Source organism: Erpetoichthys calabaricus, chromosome 1, assembly GCF_900747795.2.
Source record: "Erpetoichthys calabaricus chromosome 1, fErpCal1.3, whole genome shotgun sequence".
NCBI lineage: Eukaryota > Metazoa > Chordata > Cladistia > Polypteriformes > Polypteridae > Erpetoichthys > Erpetoichthys calabaricus.
In genome coordinates, this window is record NC_041394.2 from 208,770,487 (window position 1) to 208,788,975 (window position 18,489).

The 18,489-nt window shown below is 36.0% G+C and overlaps 1 protein-coding gene across 2 annotated transcripts in view; it reads left to right on the plus strand.

Annotated features, from left to right (window-relative positions):
* The window catches only part of LOC114646424 (leucine-rich single-pass membrane protein 1-like), a 53,978-nt gene that overhangs the window by 14,595 nt on the left and 20,894 nt on the right, over window positions 1-18,489 (plus strand). Inside the window, exon 3 of one of the 2 annotated variants that reach the window (XM_051928720.1) lies at window positions 3,593-3,676. The exons of the other annotated variant lie outside the window; for it this stretch is intronic. Within the exon in view, the coding sequence (XP_051784680.1) occupies window positions 3,593-3,676 (84 nt within the window). The remainder of the gene's footprint in view (window positions 1-3,592; window positions 3,677-18,489) is intronic. 2 annotated transcript variants of the gene reach the window in all.

Consider the following 18,489-nt stretch of genomic DNA (forward strand, 5'->3'; position numbering starts at 1 on the left):
ATTATCATTAAAGTGTATTTTTTATGCAATCCACTATAGATTCTATTAATGTTTTTCAGTAACCTTTATATTTGATTGTTTATGAAATAATTGTCTTTAAAGATTCTTTCTGTAAAATATATTCATATACGAACAATACTAATTTTGTGTTTTGCTTTTTAGTCAAAATATGTTTTTTAATTTTTAAAAATGGCCAATTTAAGCTAGTATGCATAAAAAATAAACAAAAATAATTATGAATTTAAAATTATTTGAAATGTATTTAACATTCAGTTGCTTATTATCAGGCAAGTACAAAGCAAGAAGGACAAAATCAAAGCACAGAGATATTAGCATTGTAAACACCATGCAATACACATGTTTATAAAATATAGAAAAGTTGCCCAGGTTGGCAAGGGGTTTCTGGGGACAGACGGGGTACTTGCCTGAGACTAGGGTTGTATTTCAGTAAATGACACTACACTGGTAACTGGATAGACACTTCAAATGCCTGTGTGGGTAAACTGCCATCCTGTAAGTTTAAAAGGTGCCTGCAAAATAGTTACTTTAAGGGAAATGGAAGAAGGAGATAGCATATGAGACTAAAGGAAAACCATGAGAACACTCCCAGATGGATAGGTGTTAGCAAATAGTTCCTACCTGGAAGTGGTTGAATCCTGCACCCTTTTATGGAGGGTAGGCAGAATTGGAGCAACGACAATGTTTATGCCTTGAATCTGAAAGATAGTCTAAGAGCTTTGGGCGTATGTGATAAGACCTCAGGACTTTTGGAAAGGTATTTTGACCTCAGAGATGTTTCTAATGATTAGAAACCTTTGTGGAAGGCATTACAGGTTAGCCCTTTAAAGTGTCAGTGTCAGCTTGGAGTCAAGAGGTGAGTTGGGACAAGGGTCAACTGGAAGGCAGGGAGAGTGGCGAGAATTTAATGATACACGAAATGAGAGAGAGAGAGAGAAAGAGAGAGAGGCAAGTAAAACACTTTGTAGTGCTTATGGCACAGTGTTTTGCGCAGTGAAAAGTAGGAAGTCTGCTTTTCTCAAAGACCACCTCCTGAAACTGTATAACCAGGCCAGTGGGACAACTAGGATTTGAGCAGGTTTGTCTTTAACTGATACTATGTCCTCTTATTGAACATCAATCTCTGGTGTGTTTTTGTATAATAAACATCAATTTTAAATCACTGTTTTGAATTTGGCACTTTTTATTCTGGGTAAGGTGGACAAATAGTGATGTTCCATATTAAAATGATTGTGTTAAGTAAGATAAAACAGCAAAAATTTGCAGGATTGTCAGAGTTGGCTGGTGGAACCAATAAAATGATTGCAGCGCCAAAAGTCCTTGTATAGAAAAGTCTGTATTACTGTGTAATTTGGAGCACAACTGTAATATTTGAGCTTGTAGGTAGTTAAAGGAAGGTGCTTCAGGTCCTAGGGAAGATTTCCTCTCTCACACTATCAGTAGACACACAGCCTCAATATGTATATTAATCCATCAATAAAAATACATTTCCTAAGGAAAGTGAGACTATATTAACTAAAAGAAAATTTTTTTATGATCATTTGACAATGGGGAAAAGGAAAACATCTCAAGATGGTAGATATCCTATAGAAAATAAAGTAGTAAGCCCCATATTCCTTTGGAAAATGTAAAGTCAAAATTAATTTTAATTAGTATAACTGGCACACAGACCCTCTTCAGACATTCTGTTGTGCAAACTAGAGTTAATGATTTTAATGCTATTATACTAGATTGGTGAATGATTTGTCACCATTCCATCCTCACTGACACCCCCATTCCAAGAAGAGAAGGACACAAATTAGCGCTGTAAATATTTTATAAACCATAAAGAGCCATACTCTAAAAATATGACAACCTAAAGACTTTTGAGTCTTGGGTTAACGAATGTGACCAATGGGACAGCCCTTTTATTGGCAAATACAGTAGATCATTCTATACTTTTGTAGCATATAACAAAACTTTGTTCATGTAAGAGCAGTTTGACTTTTCTTTGAAATTTTATGAAGCCACTTAAATAAAAGATAATAGTTAGTTGCTTTTAGAAACACTGAGAATTCACCATAGTGATATATGTAAATTATTCAGTTCATTACAGTGAAACCTTCCACTCATCAGTTTTATTATAAAAGTGTAATAAATAGACTGGGTTGGATCCTTGTTACCTCAGGATTTTTCTACTGCCGCCATGGAGATTATACAATGTGTACTGTGATGGAAAAAATTACATTTTGTAGAATAATCACTAAATTCACTTTACTTTGACTTTTTAATAACCAAATGTTAATAAACACAAAGTGGACACCACAATACAGTATATAACATATGAATAAACAAATACCTAGCAGATGAATAAGTTATGGTTGACTTTAATGTAAACATAGCAAATCCAATGCCCATACAAAAATTTACTGCATGATTGTATAAGAATGTACAATTTGATACTCTATAAAATAAAATAAATAAATATAATAAAAAATGTTTTGGTGGTCCTCTTCAATCATTTAATTTATTACCTTATATTGTCACTTTTCTGGAGCTGGGTTTGGAATACAGATTGAACTGGACTACAGTAAACCAACACAAGAAGGAGATGTCAGTCCATTGCAGGGTCCACTAAAGCATACTTTGTGAAATTAGCTTTTGCAGTCAGTCTATCCGTATGTATTTGAGCCAGGGTCCTGTGAAAAAATTCTTTGCAAGTATGGTGAAACATACAAACTCTACTCAACTCACCCAGGCGGCACCCAAATATTGTGAGTTGACAACTTTAGAGCAGTATTACCATTTCTGTCTAAAGAAGGGAAATGAAATATATGGAAAATGTTTCTCAAAGTCACTCATGAGTGTCTGTTTGTACAGTTATCTACTGTTCAGAAAATAAAACAATGACATTTTATTAATAGTCCGCATATGTGAGTGGGTGCATGTGTATGTTAGTTTACTTCCAATTTAAAGCGCCCACAGTATGTAATTCCATTGGTCACCTAAATTTAAGACTCTCTCTCTGCAACAAAACATGTACTGATGATATTCTTCCCAAATTTGGAAAGTTTAAAATTAACTGAATTGAGAGATTAAGAGTGTAAGGAAATATGAATTTCATGACCTGTCTCTTGATAAAAATATATCTTGCTGTTGGCAAGTGCATGTTGTGTTTATCAGAAATCATTTGAAATTTGGATTGTTTGAAAAAATAATTACAGTTAGTCTTACTGGGTGTAGACGAACCTTTGTAAGTATATGATTTCATGTTACATCATAGCTTATGTTATTAAATGCTTATGATTTGTTCTATTGTTAGATCATTTATAAAGTGATAATTGTGCTTCAGGTCTTAGCTGCATTTGTCCAATTGTCAGCCCAAGTTAAGTTTCAGCTCGGTGCCTAAAATATTAGCCACCTGTTCCTGTGGCAGGTCATCTGCTCTTGTCATATACTGTGCACAGATACACTATGACAAGAAGTGCTCTTCTTCTTTATGCAAACTTGGCTCTGAACTGTACATCCTACAAATCACTGATTTTTACAAAATGTCAATTACTGAAAAATAACTATTTTATTTCAAAAATTTCAGATGAGCTCCCCAGTATCTCAATAGACAGTGTTTTGCAAGACACCAAAGAGAGTCCTAATGACCTACAGGAATGTACTGAAGCAGGTAAAACAACAGTGTTTCTATTCACGAAGGAAATGCAGCAAACAAGTAAACTGGGAAAAAGTATTAAATGGGGGGAAAAATTGGGGAGCTGTGGGGCAGGTTTAAAAACATTTCACGTACAATACTGGACAAGTTTATCCCACCCAAAATTCAGAAGCAGTATGAGAACTCGTCAATGGTTCTTGTAAAAAGAAGCTGCTGAGAAATAAAAAACAGCTATATAATATGTACAAGCCAGATAACTCCAGCACTAATTATAAAGCAACAGTTCAAATTGGTGTTACAAAAGCAAAAAGGCACTTTGAGAGAAATATTGCAGAAAATGCAAATGATGATTCAAAGAGGCTTTTCCAATAATTTAGTGGTAAAAGAATGGTTAAGGAGGAGGTGAACTGCATTAGGAACATTAAATGTGAACTAAAATACAGTGAAATAGCAAATATTTACTTTTCTCTAATGTTTTCAAATGTGATGAATTCGTTAATTTTCCAACAGTAACAGGAAGGGGACACTTAGTGATTTGGAAATTACAGAGAAGTTCTACTTGGATTAAAAAGACTAAAATCCAATAAGTTGTTGTTTCCAGATAACATTTATCATAGAGCATTTAATGGAGTTAGTGAGTTACATATTCTGTATAAACCTATGTTGTATATTTTTCAGAAAGCGCTACACCAAGGGTAAATTAATACACTCTGAAAGCTAGCAAATGATGTCTCATTATATAATAAAAGGTGACTGATCAGATCCAAGTAAACGCTATGTGTAGCACAGGTAAATTAATAGTAGCAAGTATTAAGGGAAGAACAGGTGTATTAGTGAGCAGCCAGCATGGATTTATGGGGGATTGTGGCTCGCTAATATGCTAGAATTCTATGAGGAAGCAACAGAAGCAAATAATCAGAGAAGTGGATATGATACTATTTGTCTGGATTTTCAGAATTTTTTTTTACCTGCATTTTTATTTTTATTACTCTTTAATTTATATTTTTTTGCTGCTGGAGTATGTGAATTTCCCCTTGGGATTAATAAAGTATCTATCTATCTATCTATCTATCTATCTATCTATCTATCTATCTATCTATCTATCTATCTATCTATCTATCTATCTATCTAATAAGATTTCACATAACAGACTAGTGATCAAGCTAAAAGAAGTAGCAGTTCATGGTGCAGTATGTGAATGGTGGAAAAATTGGATTATAAACACAATAAGCAAAGAATTATGGTATGAAGAATTTTTTCAGAATATGGTGATCTTAAAAGTGGCATGCCGTAGGGATCAGTGCTGGGGCAGCTGCTATTTTTAATTATACAGAAATGATCGTGATCAGAAATATAAATAGCAAGTTAACTCTGCAGATGATAGTAAGCTAAGTGGAATGGCAGATAGTCCAGCATAAGGAAACCATTACAAAGGGACACAGACAGAATTCAGACTTGGGGAAATTTTTAGCAGATGAAATGTAATGTAGGTAAATAAATTGTATTACACATGGGAAGTGAAAATGTTAGATCTTAATACACGTTGGGAGGCTTGAAACTTTTTTTGATGACCTGTCACTGTTTATATACATCCAGACAATGTACAGAAATCATTAAAAAGGCTGACAGGTTGGCTATAGAGCCCAAAGTGTGGAGTACAAGACAAGGGAGGTTATGCCTAATCTATATGTGCAGTTTTGGTCATTTGAGAAAATTTAGAGAAAAGTGACCCGGCAGATTCCTGCAAAGTTTGAGCTATAAGGAAAGGCTGGAGCAGTTCAGTCTTTTTAGGTAGTTTAAGCAAACCGAGATTAAACAGTAACATGCCCAAGGTGTTTAAATGTATGTGGGACTAGTCAGTTACTTTAAAATGGATCTTTCAACGAGAATCTGAGGACACAGATAAAAACTTGTTCAAGCTAAAAGTCACACAAATGTTGAAAAGGTCTTCTTCACACAGAGAACTAGGGCTGGTGGTATGACCAAAATTCTATATCACGGTATTTTTCAAAATTATACCAGTTTCATGGTACTCAATGGTATTTTTTCCCCATGCATGAGTGGATGTTAACCACATCTTCCACTGCAATTACTGCAGTAGACTGGCTGAGAATAACCTATTCCACAGTCATGAGAATTGTACATTGTACAAAAAAACATTTTAATGTGCACACAAGTATTAATACAGGTTTGCATGGCCCCATAAAGTTTTCAAGGGGGTGGCACTAATGAAGAGAAGGAATCACATTGCATGACAGTTGCAGTCAAAATATAGAACCTTTTTTTTGAACAAATTTCGCAAACAACTTATTGTTGTTAAACAACATATTTTTAACCATCCAAACAGGCATTTAGACTTTGTAAAATAACCAGAGGTGCATGTCAAAAGTTGTATTGCACTGAACATGTCTTAGAAAAGGAATAAAGAGTAAATATTTTTTGTAAACCAACTACACTTTCTACTAATGTTAACAATCTCTGTCCACTGACATGTTAGCTATATGGATTGAAATGGCGTTGGTTATCTCGATCCACCGCTTGCTTTTTTTGTTGTAGGCAGTCCTCTAGCAAATGCGTCTACAAGTGACTTCTTATTCGAGTGTCCTCTCGCTTTTTCAGTTTTACCTGAGGACGTGGAGGGTGCCAATCTTAGTTCCATACATTCATGGTACTCCAAAGCATGTTTGCGGCTAAGGTGGTGCAGCAAATTGCTCGTGTTACCGCCTCCGGCAACAACTTTAGCTCTACAGCATTTGCAGTAAATAGTTGTTTGGTCCACATCCGATCTTTTAAAACCAAAATCTCCAGACAACAGACACGGCTCCTTTTTTCGGCAAAAGTTCTTCTGTGTCATCATGTTCAACTTTATCGTCTTCTGCAGCTTCAGTTTTGGGATGTTCTCTGTCCATTTTCACCGCTCAATACCTCCACTAACGCATGTACTCCATTGCATGCATGTTTACCGGTGTAGCAGTGAAAAAAGTCCCCCTTTAAACAGATTCCCGCTGCAACACGTTCCAAACGTTGTTTAGGCTATTTAAACTGGTATTGCGGTATAAGAAAAATCCATATCATAACAAAAATAAAAATCGTTTTTTGGTATGAACCGGTATACCTCCCAACACTACAGGGAACCATAGGTATTGCAGTAGACAGTAGGGTTTTAGGGACCTTCAAAACTCTCCTTAGTATTATTTTTGAGAATCTAGGAGATTAGGATTGGTGAGCTTTATTGAGCTAAATTGCCTGTCCATGCCAAAATTGTTCTAATGCTCTTAAACCCTTAAAAACAATCAGATCAATTGGTATTCCTAATCAGGTTGAAACAATTCATCGAAATATGCTTATTTTGATGCTTAAAATTTACATTTTTAGGAAGAAACATTTTAAACTCAAGCTCAGTTTCTGATAATTATGAAGACTTTTCAAAAACAGAAGGCTTTAGGATAGTTCTCCTCTACTGTTTTATTGTTTTTCCATATAAGTATAAGAAATAATGAATTATAAGCAATACAAACACAGATAGTTCCTTTTAAAGGGATAGCCTGTAGTAAGCAGTGGACCCTAGTTATCCTAGAAAACCTGTTAAAGTCTTGTTGTCAATTTGAGGTAGAAAACAGGGTGAACTTCAACAGCAGAACAACAGATGGAGGCTGATGGGCCTCTGTTGGCTAAAAATGGATAAAACAAAGGGAATGTAGCTTGGGTGGTTTAAACAAAGAAACTGGATCAAGATCCATTTCAGCCTTTCTTTGACGATTCTCAGTTACTAATTCATCAAAGTGACAGAAATGATTTCAACTAAAAGGAGCGACTGTTGGCTTGATATCCTAGGTGAAGGAGCATAGACAGAAATCCATGCAGGAGGTTGAGTAGAGCAATGCAAATGTCTTTCTTACACTGAGAGCTTCACAAAAAGAGTGAGCTTAACAGTTAAGAACATCACACATACCAAATGATGCATAAACATGAAACAAGAACAATTTATTTTTGCTAATTCAACAGATGTGTACTAAAAGCACACACTCACATAAGAAGAGGTGTTGAAAGTCGCACTGCCTCTGCACCTCTGCTTATGAAAAGGTTATAAATGAAAAAATAAGGATAATAATATATTTCAAAATATAAAGTTGTTGATGTTTCTTTTTCTTTAAATAAACGTTAGTCACCCATGACATCTGTATACCACTTATGCAATATCTTATAGATGATATTTACAAAAACCATAGCATACATAACAAGTTTATATGAAAAAACATATTAGCCTGCTTAGAACTGAAAAATAAAATTACATTCAGAAAATTGTGTTCTGAATAAGAGGCAAATACGAAATATGAAAGAGATAACGTCAAATGATGTACTTTTGTTTTTTTTTCTCCTTTGTTAAATAATCACTGCAGTCTGACCGCTAACCCTGATTATTTTCACACTGATTCCTGGAGCGACTCTAGGCAACTTGAAAGTGATCATTACATCCTTCTCAATTCACAGTGCGTAATCTTCCTTTGCTTTCTTATCTCATGCTATGCACGCAGATATATGATATAACATCATTAAACAGGACTTTCAAAAACAAAGAATTCCGCATAGCATACAACATTTGGAATGAAGTATTAACCTATTTCACCCACGGTCAGATATATATTACATTTTCTGTCGTTTAAAAACATAGCAACATACCAATTAAAGAAGAGCTTCAAAACATTCATTCAGAATTAAAGCTTATGGAGAAATGTTTGCTTCCAGTTTAGTCATTAAGCATCTTATCAGAGTAGGTATAAAGTACCAAGTTGTTATATGTTTATTATTATTTCTTTTTTAACTTAATACTATATACATCTAAATGAGTGTAAATACAACTTTAAATACATCATAGCAGGGAGCCAAGTGTATAGAATGCACATTAGAGATTGCTCCTCTTCCAGTTGAAGTGATCCACGCACATTACCAATTACTTATAATATTTACTATTAGGAACTTTTTGAAAAAAGGCTGTAAGTATGTCTGCCTTTATTTACCCTTTAATTGCATTACAGTATTAATACTTTACATAGTAACACTGGAGTTGCATGGCTAATTATATGTTAATTGCAATTTGCGACACTTAAAACCGATCCACAAAACCTTTGTACAGCATATAAAAAGCACATCAATGCACAGAATCCAGTTTCACATGTCAGGCTGGGTAGACTTGAGGCCAGATATGCTAGAACATAGTGCTCTCTGCTCAGCAAAATAGATTCATTACTTCAAAAGCAAGACTTTCAAAAGCACATATTTCACAGATGCCGCTGTATATAACAGTCATATTTATGAACGAAATGCCTTTCTGTCTGTTCACTTTGTTCTCTACTGTCAAAAGCTGAAGTCATTTTATTTGAAATTTAGTGTCTAAACTGTTTCTAACACAATTTTGAAATATGTACAGAGCCTACAAATAATTTGGAAATTAAATTGGTAGAATGTAATACCTTTAAAGTACGGAAAATTGAGTGATCAGAGTCACACTAGATTTATTTTTACAGCACATAAAAATATATGAAATACACAAGTGTAATATGTAAAGCTTTCATAAGGATAATCAGATTGTTAAAAATTACAGTATTTTAGAGTTTTCAGAAGGTTCACCAGAGTACTTTTCTCTGGCTAATATTTGCCATTTGTTTAATGTAATGCCCAGTTGTTTTGTAGTTTAATGACAGCAAAGACAACTTTCCTGTCAGTAACTCTTTGATAGTAATGGAACTCCATGTTTTCATCAAAAGGATAAGAGCTAACTATTATAGCTGCCATATAGGTCTGGCATTTGGACAATGTGATTCAAAAGTGGAGATGCACAAAATGTACATTGTAAGAGAATTCGATAAATGTTAATCAGGTAAGGATTATATCATTGAGTGCTTGCTATTTTTACTAACCCGGCAAGTGATTTGTTCAAAACTTGTTAATTACACAATGACGGAATCGTGCAGGGATTGCTGGCAGCGTAGTCCTTCAGAGCCCATGACAGAGGTGTCATTCTCTGGCACCCTAACCTATCACTCCTCAGAAAAAGTATATGACACCTATGAACACTCATTAGACTCATCTTTGCTGGGAATGGTGTGGACGAACATAAGCTACAATATTGAAGGTCTTTATTAGCATTACTTTAGCATTAAAGTCCTGAATACCCAGTTAACACAATGTGCACTCCATATAGCTTAACCCTGCACATTCTTGCCTTGACATAAATTAATTCTATACTGCATACTTCATACCAAACAAGAGTTAGGTAACATCTGGTGACGTTTTGACGACCCTTAACAAACATTTATCAACTTTATGGTTTACAGAGATCATTAATTGCCTTATCAGTAACAGCCTGTCCTTAAACTCCAGGATACTCCTTTAACAAAAACAGAACCTAAGTCATATTAACTTCACATAATGCTAATGACCACCTGTGGAAATATTTTACAAGTACTGTATCATATGCTTAATAAGTACCTACAAAGATACACATTTGGTTAAAACTTAAAGAAAATAACTGATATGAAACTATTTAAACAGTATATACAGTATTTTCCTATTGATAGGATTTCAAGTTAACTGAGCAGTATTTCAAGCATATATAACATAAATACAACTCAAATTATGTATATATTTTTCCACAATGGCTAAAACTTCCTCTTATTAGCAGCTGATGGAAGACCAGCTTTTTGCCTTTTAAAGTCATTGCCTTCAGCAAAATGGAGGACATTGTCTTAAGCACAATATTTATTTATTTTTGTGCATTTTTGTTATATTTTATGTGTTTTAACTATTTTTGTTGTTCATTTTACTGCATCATTATGCTATGAAAAGCATATTATACATATTATTATTATTATTCCCTTGTGATCTGTGACTGAGCTTTACCTTGGTAATAATCAGTCAGTCTGCTTTTCTACAAAATCTGTCAATCAATCACTGTCTGATACAATGGGTCCTAACTGCCCATTAACTGTTTATACTTACAAACTAGAGCTGTCCTTTGATTTCTGGCGCTGTTTTCCTCGATTTGATTCTGTAATAATGCCTTTTCCTTAAGAGATTGCCAGATTTAAAGTTGAGAGCATGCACAAAATGGCAACAGCTGACTAGCACACTGCACAGCAAATTCAAAGGCAGTAATATTCATCTGTTAAATCAGTAAATCTCTAGCGCTAAAGTAGTTCAGAAATGTTTAATGCCCAAGAAAAAATGACAAACTAAAGACCTTCTAGGATCAATCATGGTGTCCTCCTGTCATTGCATACTAGAGCTTTTAAACCGTCAGAATAAAAAAAGATTAGAAAGAAAGACAGCTGTCATTTTTGATACAAGTCATATGTACATTGTAAAATAATATAGAGTAGCATATATTTATAGAGTCAATCAAATTCCTCAATAATTAAATTATTCAACCTTTTAATTATTTTTACAATGGTAAATAATACATTTGTATTTCAATAATAAAAATACAATGTTTTTTTTTAATTGAGGATATGCCCTTAAAATAGAAACGCTTGTTACAAAATTTGTCATGTCTGGTCTGTTACTCATGATAATGATTCCCACACAGATGTTTGTGGTTACATTCAATGCATATAAAGTTTGTTTGCTTTTAAAAACCCTGTGAGATCATGCATGGCGTGTCTATTTCTTGAAAATCCATTGACTAAGGGAACTCTGACTTTCAGTAACAAATAGTTAAAAGGACAGCACAGCACCGTCCTCCTGGCATTTTCCTGACAAATGTAAAATTGAAAAAATAAACATTTTCCATACATTGCAAAGTCAGGTCATCACAGCAAATGCCTGACCAGTGTGCAAATGTCATAGCGAAATACACCACAGTCATATGTGATTAACAGCACCTCCAGGAGAATTAGTGACCGACTATGTAGCATCTTCTGATGGCATTAACATGACAGAGAATAAACAGATCTTTGTGTAACTATTTTTCAATGGCTTATTTCAACTCTTCTTACTGGAGAGTCTAAGCAATCAAGATTAAAATAAAACAATATTTTTCTTACATTTTATACAGTTGTATTTTCTCTTCAGCATGGGGGAAGATTTCCCAGTTCGCAATTTTTTTGGTTACGATTCTTTAAAAAACCTAAATCTAATGGAGGCTAGCATTCCCACTTGATACGTGGTCTATTCCAAAAATCCATGAAGGCAGTGCACTTGTTCAAACAACTTACCAACATCTGGAACTAAGGATAGGAGCTGAGGAGAACCCAAGTTTCTGAAAAGTTCAAGGCCCAGAAAGGCCAGTAATAATACTTCAACGCATTTCTGTTTGCTTACTGTCAACATTGTAGACACCTTTGAGAGCATGAAAACTTCGAAGGATGCCTGGTCAGCCTCAAAGCTTAGCTAGGGTTGTGTTGTCTGTGCAGATGATGCGGTAGAAGCTTCAGGTAAATAGAAGAAAGACAAAATATAAAAAATAAAATTAGGCAATATTAATTAATATAGAATAAAAGTAAGGTGCAACGGTCAGAAGGACAGAAAAAAACAAAAAAAACTCCAGATGGCTGGAGAAAAAAATAAAATCTGTAGGGGTTCCAGGCCACGAGACCGCCCAGCCCCCTCTAGGCATTCTACTTAACATAAATGATCTCAATCAGTCCTCATGGTTTTCAGGCTTCACATGGAAGAACTTGATGATGACGGTCATGTGGACCTCTGGCCTTTAATCCATCAATGTAGGGACATCACGGTGCTTTGATGGGGTGGTGGTGGTGCAGATCTCCACCACAGAAAACCGGAAAAAGAAAGTAGGGGTTAGTATGAATTTTGGAGCCACCATGAATGATAATGATAATTAAATGCATATACAGAATATTAGGATTAAACTAAGATAAAGCTATGAGAAACCCATGTTAGAATAATGTGTTTTTAGCAGTTTTTTTTAAATGCTCCACTGTATTAGCCTGGTGAATTCCCATTGGCAAGCTCTTCCAGATTTTAGGTGCATAACAGCAGAAGGCCGCCTCACCACTTCTTTTAAGTTTACATCTTGGAATTATAAGCAGACACTCATTTGAAGATCTATGGTTATGATTTGGGGTGTAAGGTGAAAGACATTCCGAAATATAGGATGGAACAAGATTATTTAAGGCATTGTAAACCATAAGCAGTATTTTAAAGTCAATTCTAAATGACACAGGTAACCAATGTAGTGACATCAAAACTGGAGAAATGTGCTTGGATTTTCTTTTCCTAGTTAAGATTCTAGCAGCTGCATTCTGCACTAGTTGCAATCGATTGATGTCTTTTTTTGGTAGTCCTGAGAGGAGTGTGTTACAGTAACTTGACTTAAGATTGTAAAGTTACCCAGGGGGCAGCACGGTGGCGCAGTGGTAGCGCTGCTGCCTCGCAGTTAGGAGACCCGGGTTCGATTCCCAGGTCCTCCCTGCGTGGAGTTTGCATGTTCTCCCTGTGTCTGCGTGGGTTTCCTCCGGGCTCCAGTTTCCTCCCACAGTCCAAAGACATGCAGGTTAGGTGGATTGGCAATCCTAAATTGGCCCTAGTGTATGCTTGGTGTGTGGGTGTGTTTGTGTGTGTCCTGCGGTGGGTTGGCACCATGCCCGGGATTGGTTCCTGCCTTGTGCCCTGTGTTGGTTGGGATTGGCTCCAGCAGACCCCTGTGACCCTTTTTTTAATAAAGCTGGTGACATATCAGTGGTGACTTGTGACCCAAATGTGGGTCATGGCCTACTGGTTGAGACACATTGGTGTAGAAAAATATGAAAAGTATTGTTGTTTGTTACATTTGAATTTGACTGAACTTCAGTATGTATAGTGTTCTTGCAAAGAACTGTATAATGGGAAGGACCTATGCATTTTACAAAAAACATAAAAATGTAGTAAGAGTTCAAACTTAAGCATGAACTAAAATGGTTTAAATGTACAAACTGAGCTCAAGTATTGATTTCATGTTGTTAAATCTTTTAAACCTGTTGCTAAATAAATCTACGATATTAACCAAATATGACATACAGTACTCCATATGTTGTGTATCATTTCTGAGATCCAAACTGCACAGCAAGTGTTTATGGTGGTAATACACAGGAGATATGCACTCTGCAATGAACTATACTAGTCAACGTGTGTGCTGTACAGTGTATACTAACATTCAGTAATCCAGTACTGTCCCTTGGTAAGTTCTTGTTGATTATTTCTCGCTTATTCGTATCCACTCTTTTGACAACATCTATAACTAAAATGGAGGAATGGAATTACAAACAGTGAAATTGCTCACAGAGAAGTCCTTCTGTTCATTTTTCCTACTTTAGCTATCAGCCTGGCCAAGTGCAGCCATGAGTGATGACAGTCAGCAGTCATTCCATGTCACCCACATAATGCGTGTGTTATGGCACTAAAGTAAAGAACAGACTCATATAATCTGATACAAAGTTGATTTATACAGAGTGCTGTGATAACTCTCCTAAATACTGGAAGTTAGGCATGGCAGGCATGAACAAAAATAATAGTGCATTTTATTCACAGTATATCATACTCTTCTATGTTCACTGCTTTTCATGGATATTCAAAATAGTACACACTATGAACAGAAGCCCAGAAGGAAATGCATGGGGTCAGATCAATGTCAAAACATCATATCAAAATGAAAAACAAATGCCTGATATACACATTCTGGGTTAGAAGAAAATAAAATTAAACAACCATAGTATATGTACTAAATTATGGAAAACAATAAGCAAATAAACTGTTTTGTGATTTAGCATGCCATCATGAACATTTGGTCAGAGAGAGAGAGTGATTTGATAGAAAGAGTAAGAAAGACAGTGTAAGCTAAAAGCCTTTCTGCAGATGCTTTCTAAGTTGCAAGAATGAATTGCATCAGCAGATCCAGTTACTTTAGAGGGTCCTGCCAAAGTTCTGCTGAAAGCTCTCTCAGTTATAGATCACGGGTTAGATTAGGATAAGACAAGACTGCCAGCACCAGTGGACCAGAGTGGGCAAACAGAACTGTAATGCTGGAGGAGATAACTGATGTAGTTCAGTGAAAGGTCAATTAAAAATTTACAGATTAACAACTGGATTTTGTATTCAATTCTGTAAGATATTGAGCCAGTGAAGGTGGACTGGAGCAGTGTAATGTCCTCACTGCTGCGGTTCTATGTGAGAGCTCTTGCAGCAGACTTTTGAAGCAACTGCAGCTGTGATTACAGATCGGAATGAACACCTGCCAACAGAAACTTACACTAGTCAGTGTGAGATCTGATTTAGACAATCAGATAGACAAGCTTCTTGGTATCAGAAAAGGAGAGGAATGCGTGAACATGAGGTATGTTGTGGTAATGGAAGTTAAACTTTGTGACGGGTGGTGTCCAACGCCATCACCCAGGCAGGATGCCTCTGAAATGGAAGGATAGGGGAAGAGGACTTCTGAAAGGTGCTATCATCCCCGAACTGTTGTTTGGCATTCCCCCTGGGTTGCAACAGCACCTCAGATTTCCACAGTGCTGTGTGGGGATTATTATGTGCCTGCACAGCCCTGTTGAGATCTTTGGATGCCGCAAGGGGGGGCTGTGAGAATGGTGGGAGCTGTAGAGCCCTACTTTGAGCTTCAGCCACACCTGGGAGCAATTCCAGACCTCCCTAATAAACCACCTAGGGCTCTCCCAGGTGTGCCTTAAAAAGGAGCCTTGCCATGAATAAAAGGCTTTTGTTGAACTGAGCTGGTGTTGTTGCCTATTTATGTCAGGTTGGAGTTGCAGGTGTGCCCCTGGTCTTCACAGTTTATAAGAGTTGAATAGGAAGAGAGGAATTAAACATCATATGTACCAAGGTCCCTTGTGGAATACTAAGGTGTGGTGGCATCAAAACAAAGAGTGAATGAAACAGATTTTAGTTTCTTAAGCTGGGCTTTAGTGCAAGTTAGAATAAACAATCATGTGTTGAAGTTTAGTTTTAAGGAATTGTGCCCCATAACAGCACTTAATTTCTTCAAGGGGGTAGTCTTTTTGTTTCTGTGGTGTCTTTATTGCAGGCAATGGTTTGAACGTTACATTCTCATCAGGAAAGTCATCAGGGTTGTTTTGCTTTGGGCTGCATCCATAGAAATATGGATGGGCAAAGATTTATCTCTGTTAATAATAAAAGCCCATTCATTCACATTCTTTTTATAGCACAACTTTTTCACTTTTGACTTTTGGATTCAGTTTTTAAAAACTGGAACCATACAGATGTCAGTTTTGAAGTAAAACCGTCCCACTGATCTGATTTACATATGAAATTTAACAACTGTTGAAAAAAATGTAGTTTAAAAGATTTAAATTGAATTGTGCAGATAGTCTGTGGTGGGCTGACGCCCTGCCCGGGGTTTGTTTCCTTCCTTGCGCCCTGTGTTGGCTGGGATTGACTCAAGCAGACCTCCGTGACCCTGTAGTTAGGATATAGTGGGTTGGATAATGGATGGATGGATGGATGGATGTGCAAATAGTAAGAGGAAATTACAATTTGTCATGAAATACATCTCCTTGAGACACTAATCATTAAAGATAGTAATAAAAGACAATCCTATGTTTCAGATTTTTAAGTTTCCATTTTGACATATTGAAACGTTAACATTTAAACACTTAAAGCAAATTGGGCTTATATACATATATGTACATTTTTCGTGGTATTAAATTGTTGTAAATACCTTCTATTGATTGAATTTCTATTGATATAAGTGACCTTCAAACATATATACTGAAACTTCAGGCAACTGTATTACAGCTTCACAAATGAGTAAAACTGCTTTATTCCAGAGGGCTTTGGAATTTTTTTTCCAAACCACCTGCATAATTAGAAGCCAATCCTTACAGATTGTGTGAAAACTTTGGAAGAATGGATACTGACCTGGAACTTCACACACAGTTCAGCTCCTTACGGGTGTTTGGGTCATACTGTAGCAATTTTACCCTTGGCTCCATTGCCCCAAGCCCACACACAGCAGCACCTTCTCTTGGCTTTGCACACAACTCTACCCTTTCACTCTTCCTTCCGGACCGCTCATCTTGTCCCCCCAGCTACTTTCTGTGTTCACTGCTCCCTTAGGTATTAAGCAGGTCTAAACATCTTCTCCCAGCTGGTTCGCTCTCTCTGGCGCTCTCACTTCTTAACTTGAAATCTTAACTTGAGGACCCCAGTGTCAGACTGGGCTTTCACTGTTATGATCTGAAAATTACCCCAGATGCCGTTCATATGGACCCCAACTCCAATCCATGAGGTTTTCTACAGAGGCATGAGCTATGAATTAAACAACTGGTGCCAGAAACCATTAACACAATAATAGTTAATAATAAGGGAGTCATTTGGTTGTATGGAGCCTGCATATTTGGTTATCTATGCTTGTTTTGGAACCACTCTCTAAATTTCTTAAAGATGCCATAAAACAAAAAAACTACTTTTTCGAAATCTTTTTATCCCCAGCCAAAAACATTACATTGACCATTACCCCTGGCAGACAGAAAGTTCTCCTTCTTTCGGCTGCTCCCGTTAGGTGTTGCCACAGCAGATCATCTTCTTCCATATCTTTCTGTCCTCTGCATCTTGCTCTGTTATACCCATCACCTGCATGTCCTCTCTCACCACATCCATAAACCTTCTCTTAGGCCTTCCTCTTTTCCTCTTGCCTGGCAGCTCTAACCTTAGCATCCTTCTCCCAAAATACTCAGCATATCTCCTCTGTACATGTCCAAATGCTATAGGAAATTATCAATCCATCCATTTTAGGCCAAGTTATCCATTACACTTTTATATAGTTCTATAAGAGAGCACTAAATCAAAGTTATCTAAACTCTTTTTGCCAATCTACACCTACTACATAATGCAAGATTATTTCACTTTTTCTTTTGGGGAGTCTTTACATTACTTTTTTCCCAGTGGTTTATCATATTTTTAAATTACCATGTTTTGTACACTGTCATCTTTTAGCTGTGAATTGTATTCATTATTGCATTGGAAAATGTCTTTTGATGGTGTTTTCTGTGAAATGCATTATCAACATCATTATGGATAACAGGAAAGTGTATTGAGCAGCACTAGATGATAAACAAAACAAATTAATAACACACTCAAAGAAAATATAATTGAATTTCTTCCTTATGTTATCCAGCTTTGCTGACTGTACATTATCAGAGGCATTTCCCAGACATTTTGTTTTTGAAGAAAACCTAAAACAATTCATTAATATTGTATTAACACATGACCTATATGTAAGCTATTAATGCAGTGTACGTTAGTAAATGTAAGTGTAACATAATGTGATAATGAACATAGTGAGCTATTCTTAAAAGTACTAATTGATCAAACCACACAAAACTAACGTATATTTAACCTTGCAACCATTTATTTTATTCTAAGTTTAGGGCTGCAGGGAACTACAAGATGGAAATCAATACTAAATTGGGTGCCAAGCACACACCAACACCAATTTTTTTTAATAATGACTTAAAATTAATTTTCTAAACACACCAAAAAATCCTTTTAGATAAGAAGAACATGGACTGATTGTTACCAAATTACATCACCAACCTGCCAATTTCTGTTTTCTTTAAAGATGCTATTACCAGTTTTCAGTTAACGTATATGTTTATTTTATGAAAGAGTGAAATTGTGGCTCCTTTATCTTTTATTCAATTAGCTGTTCAGAGAGTGGGCTCCTAGTAAAGCCACTCAGAATCTGTACTATCTTGTTAAAATTCTTTGCTCTGATGGTTTCAAGCTTGAAAGGTTCATAATTACTTTTACAGAGAGTGGCTCAATAACTGCAGACATCTTCTAAGAAAATGCAAATA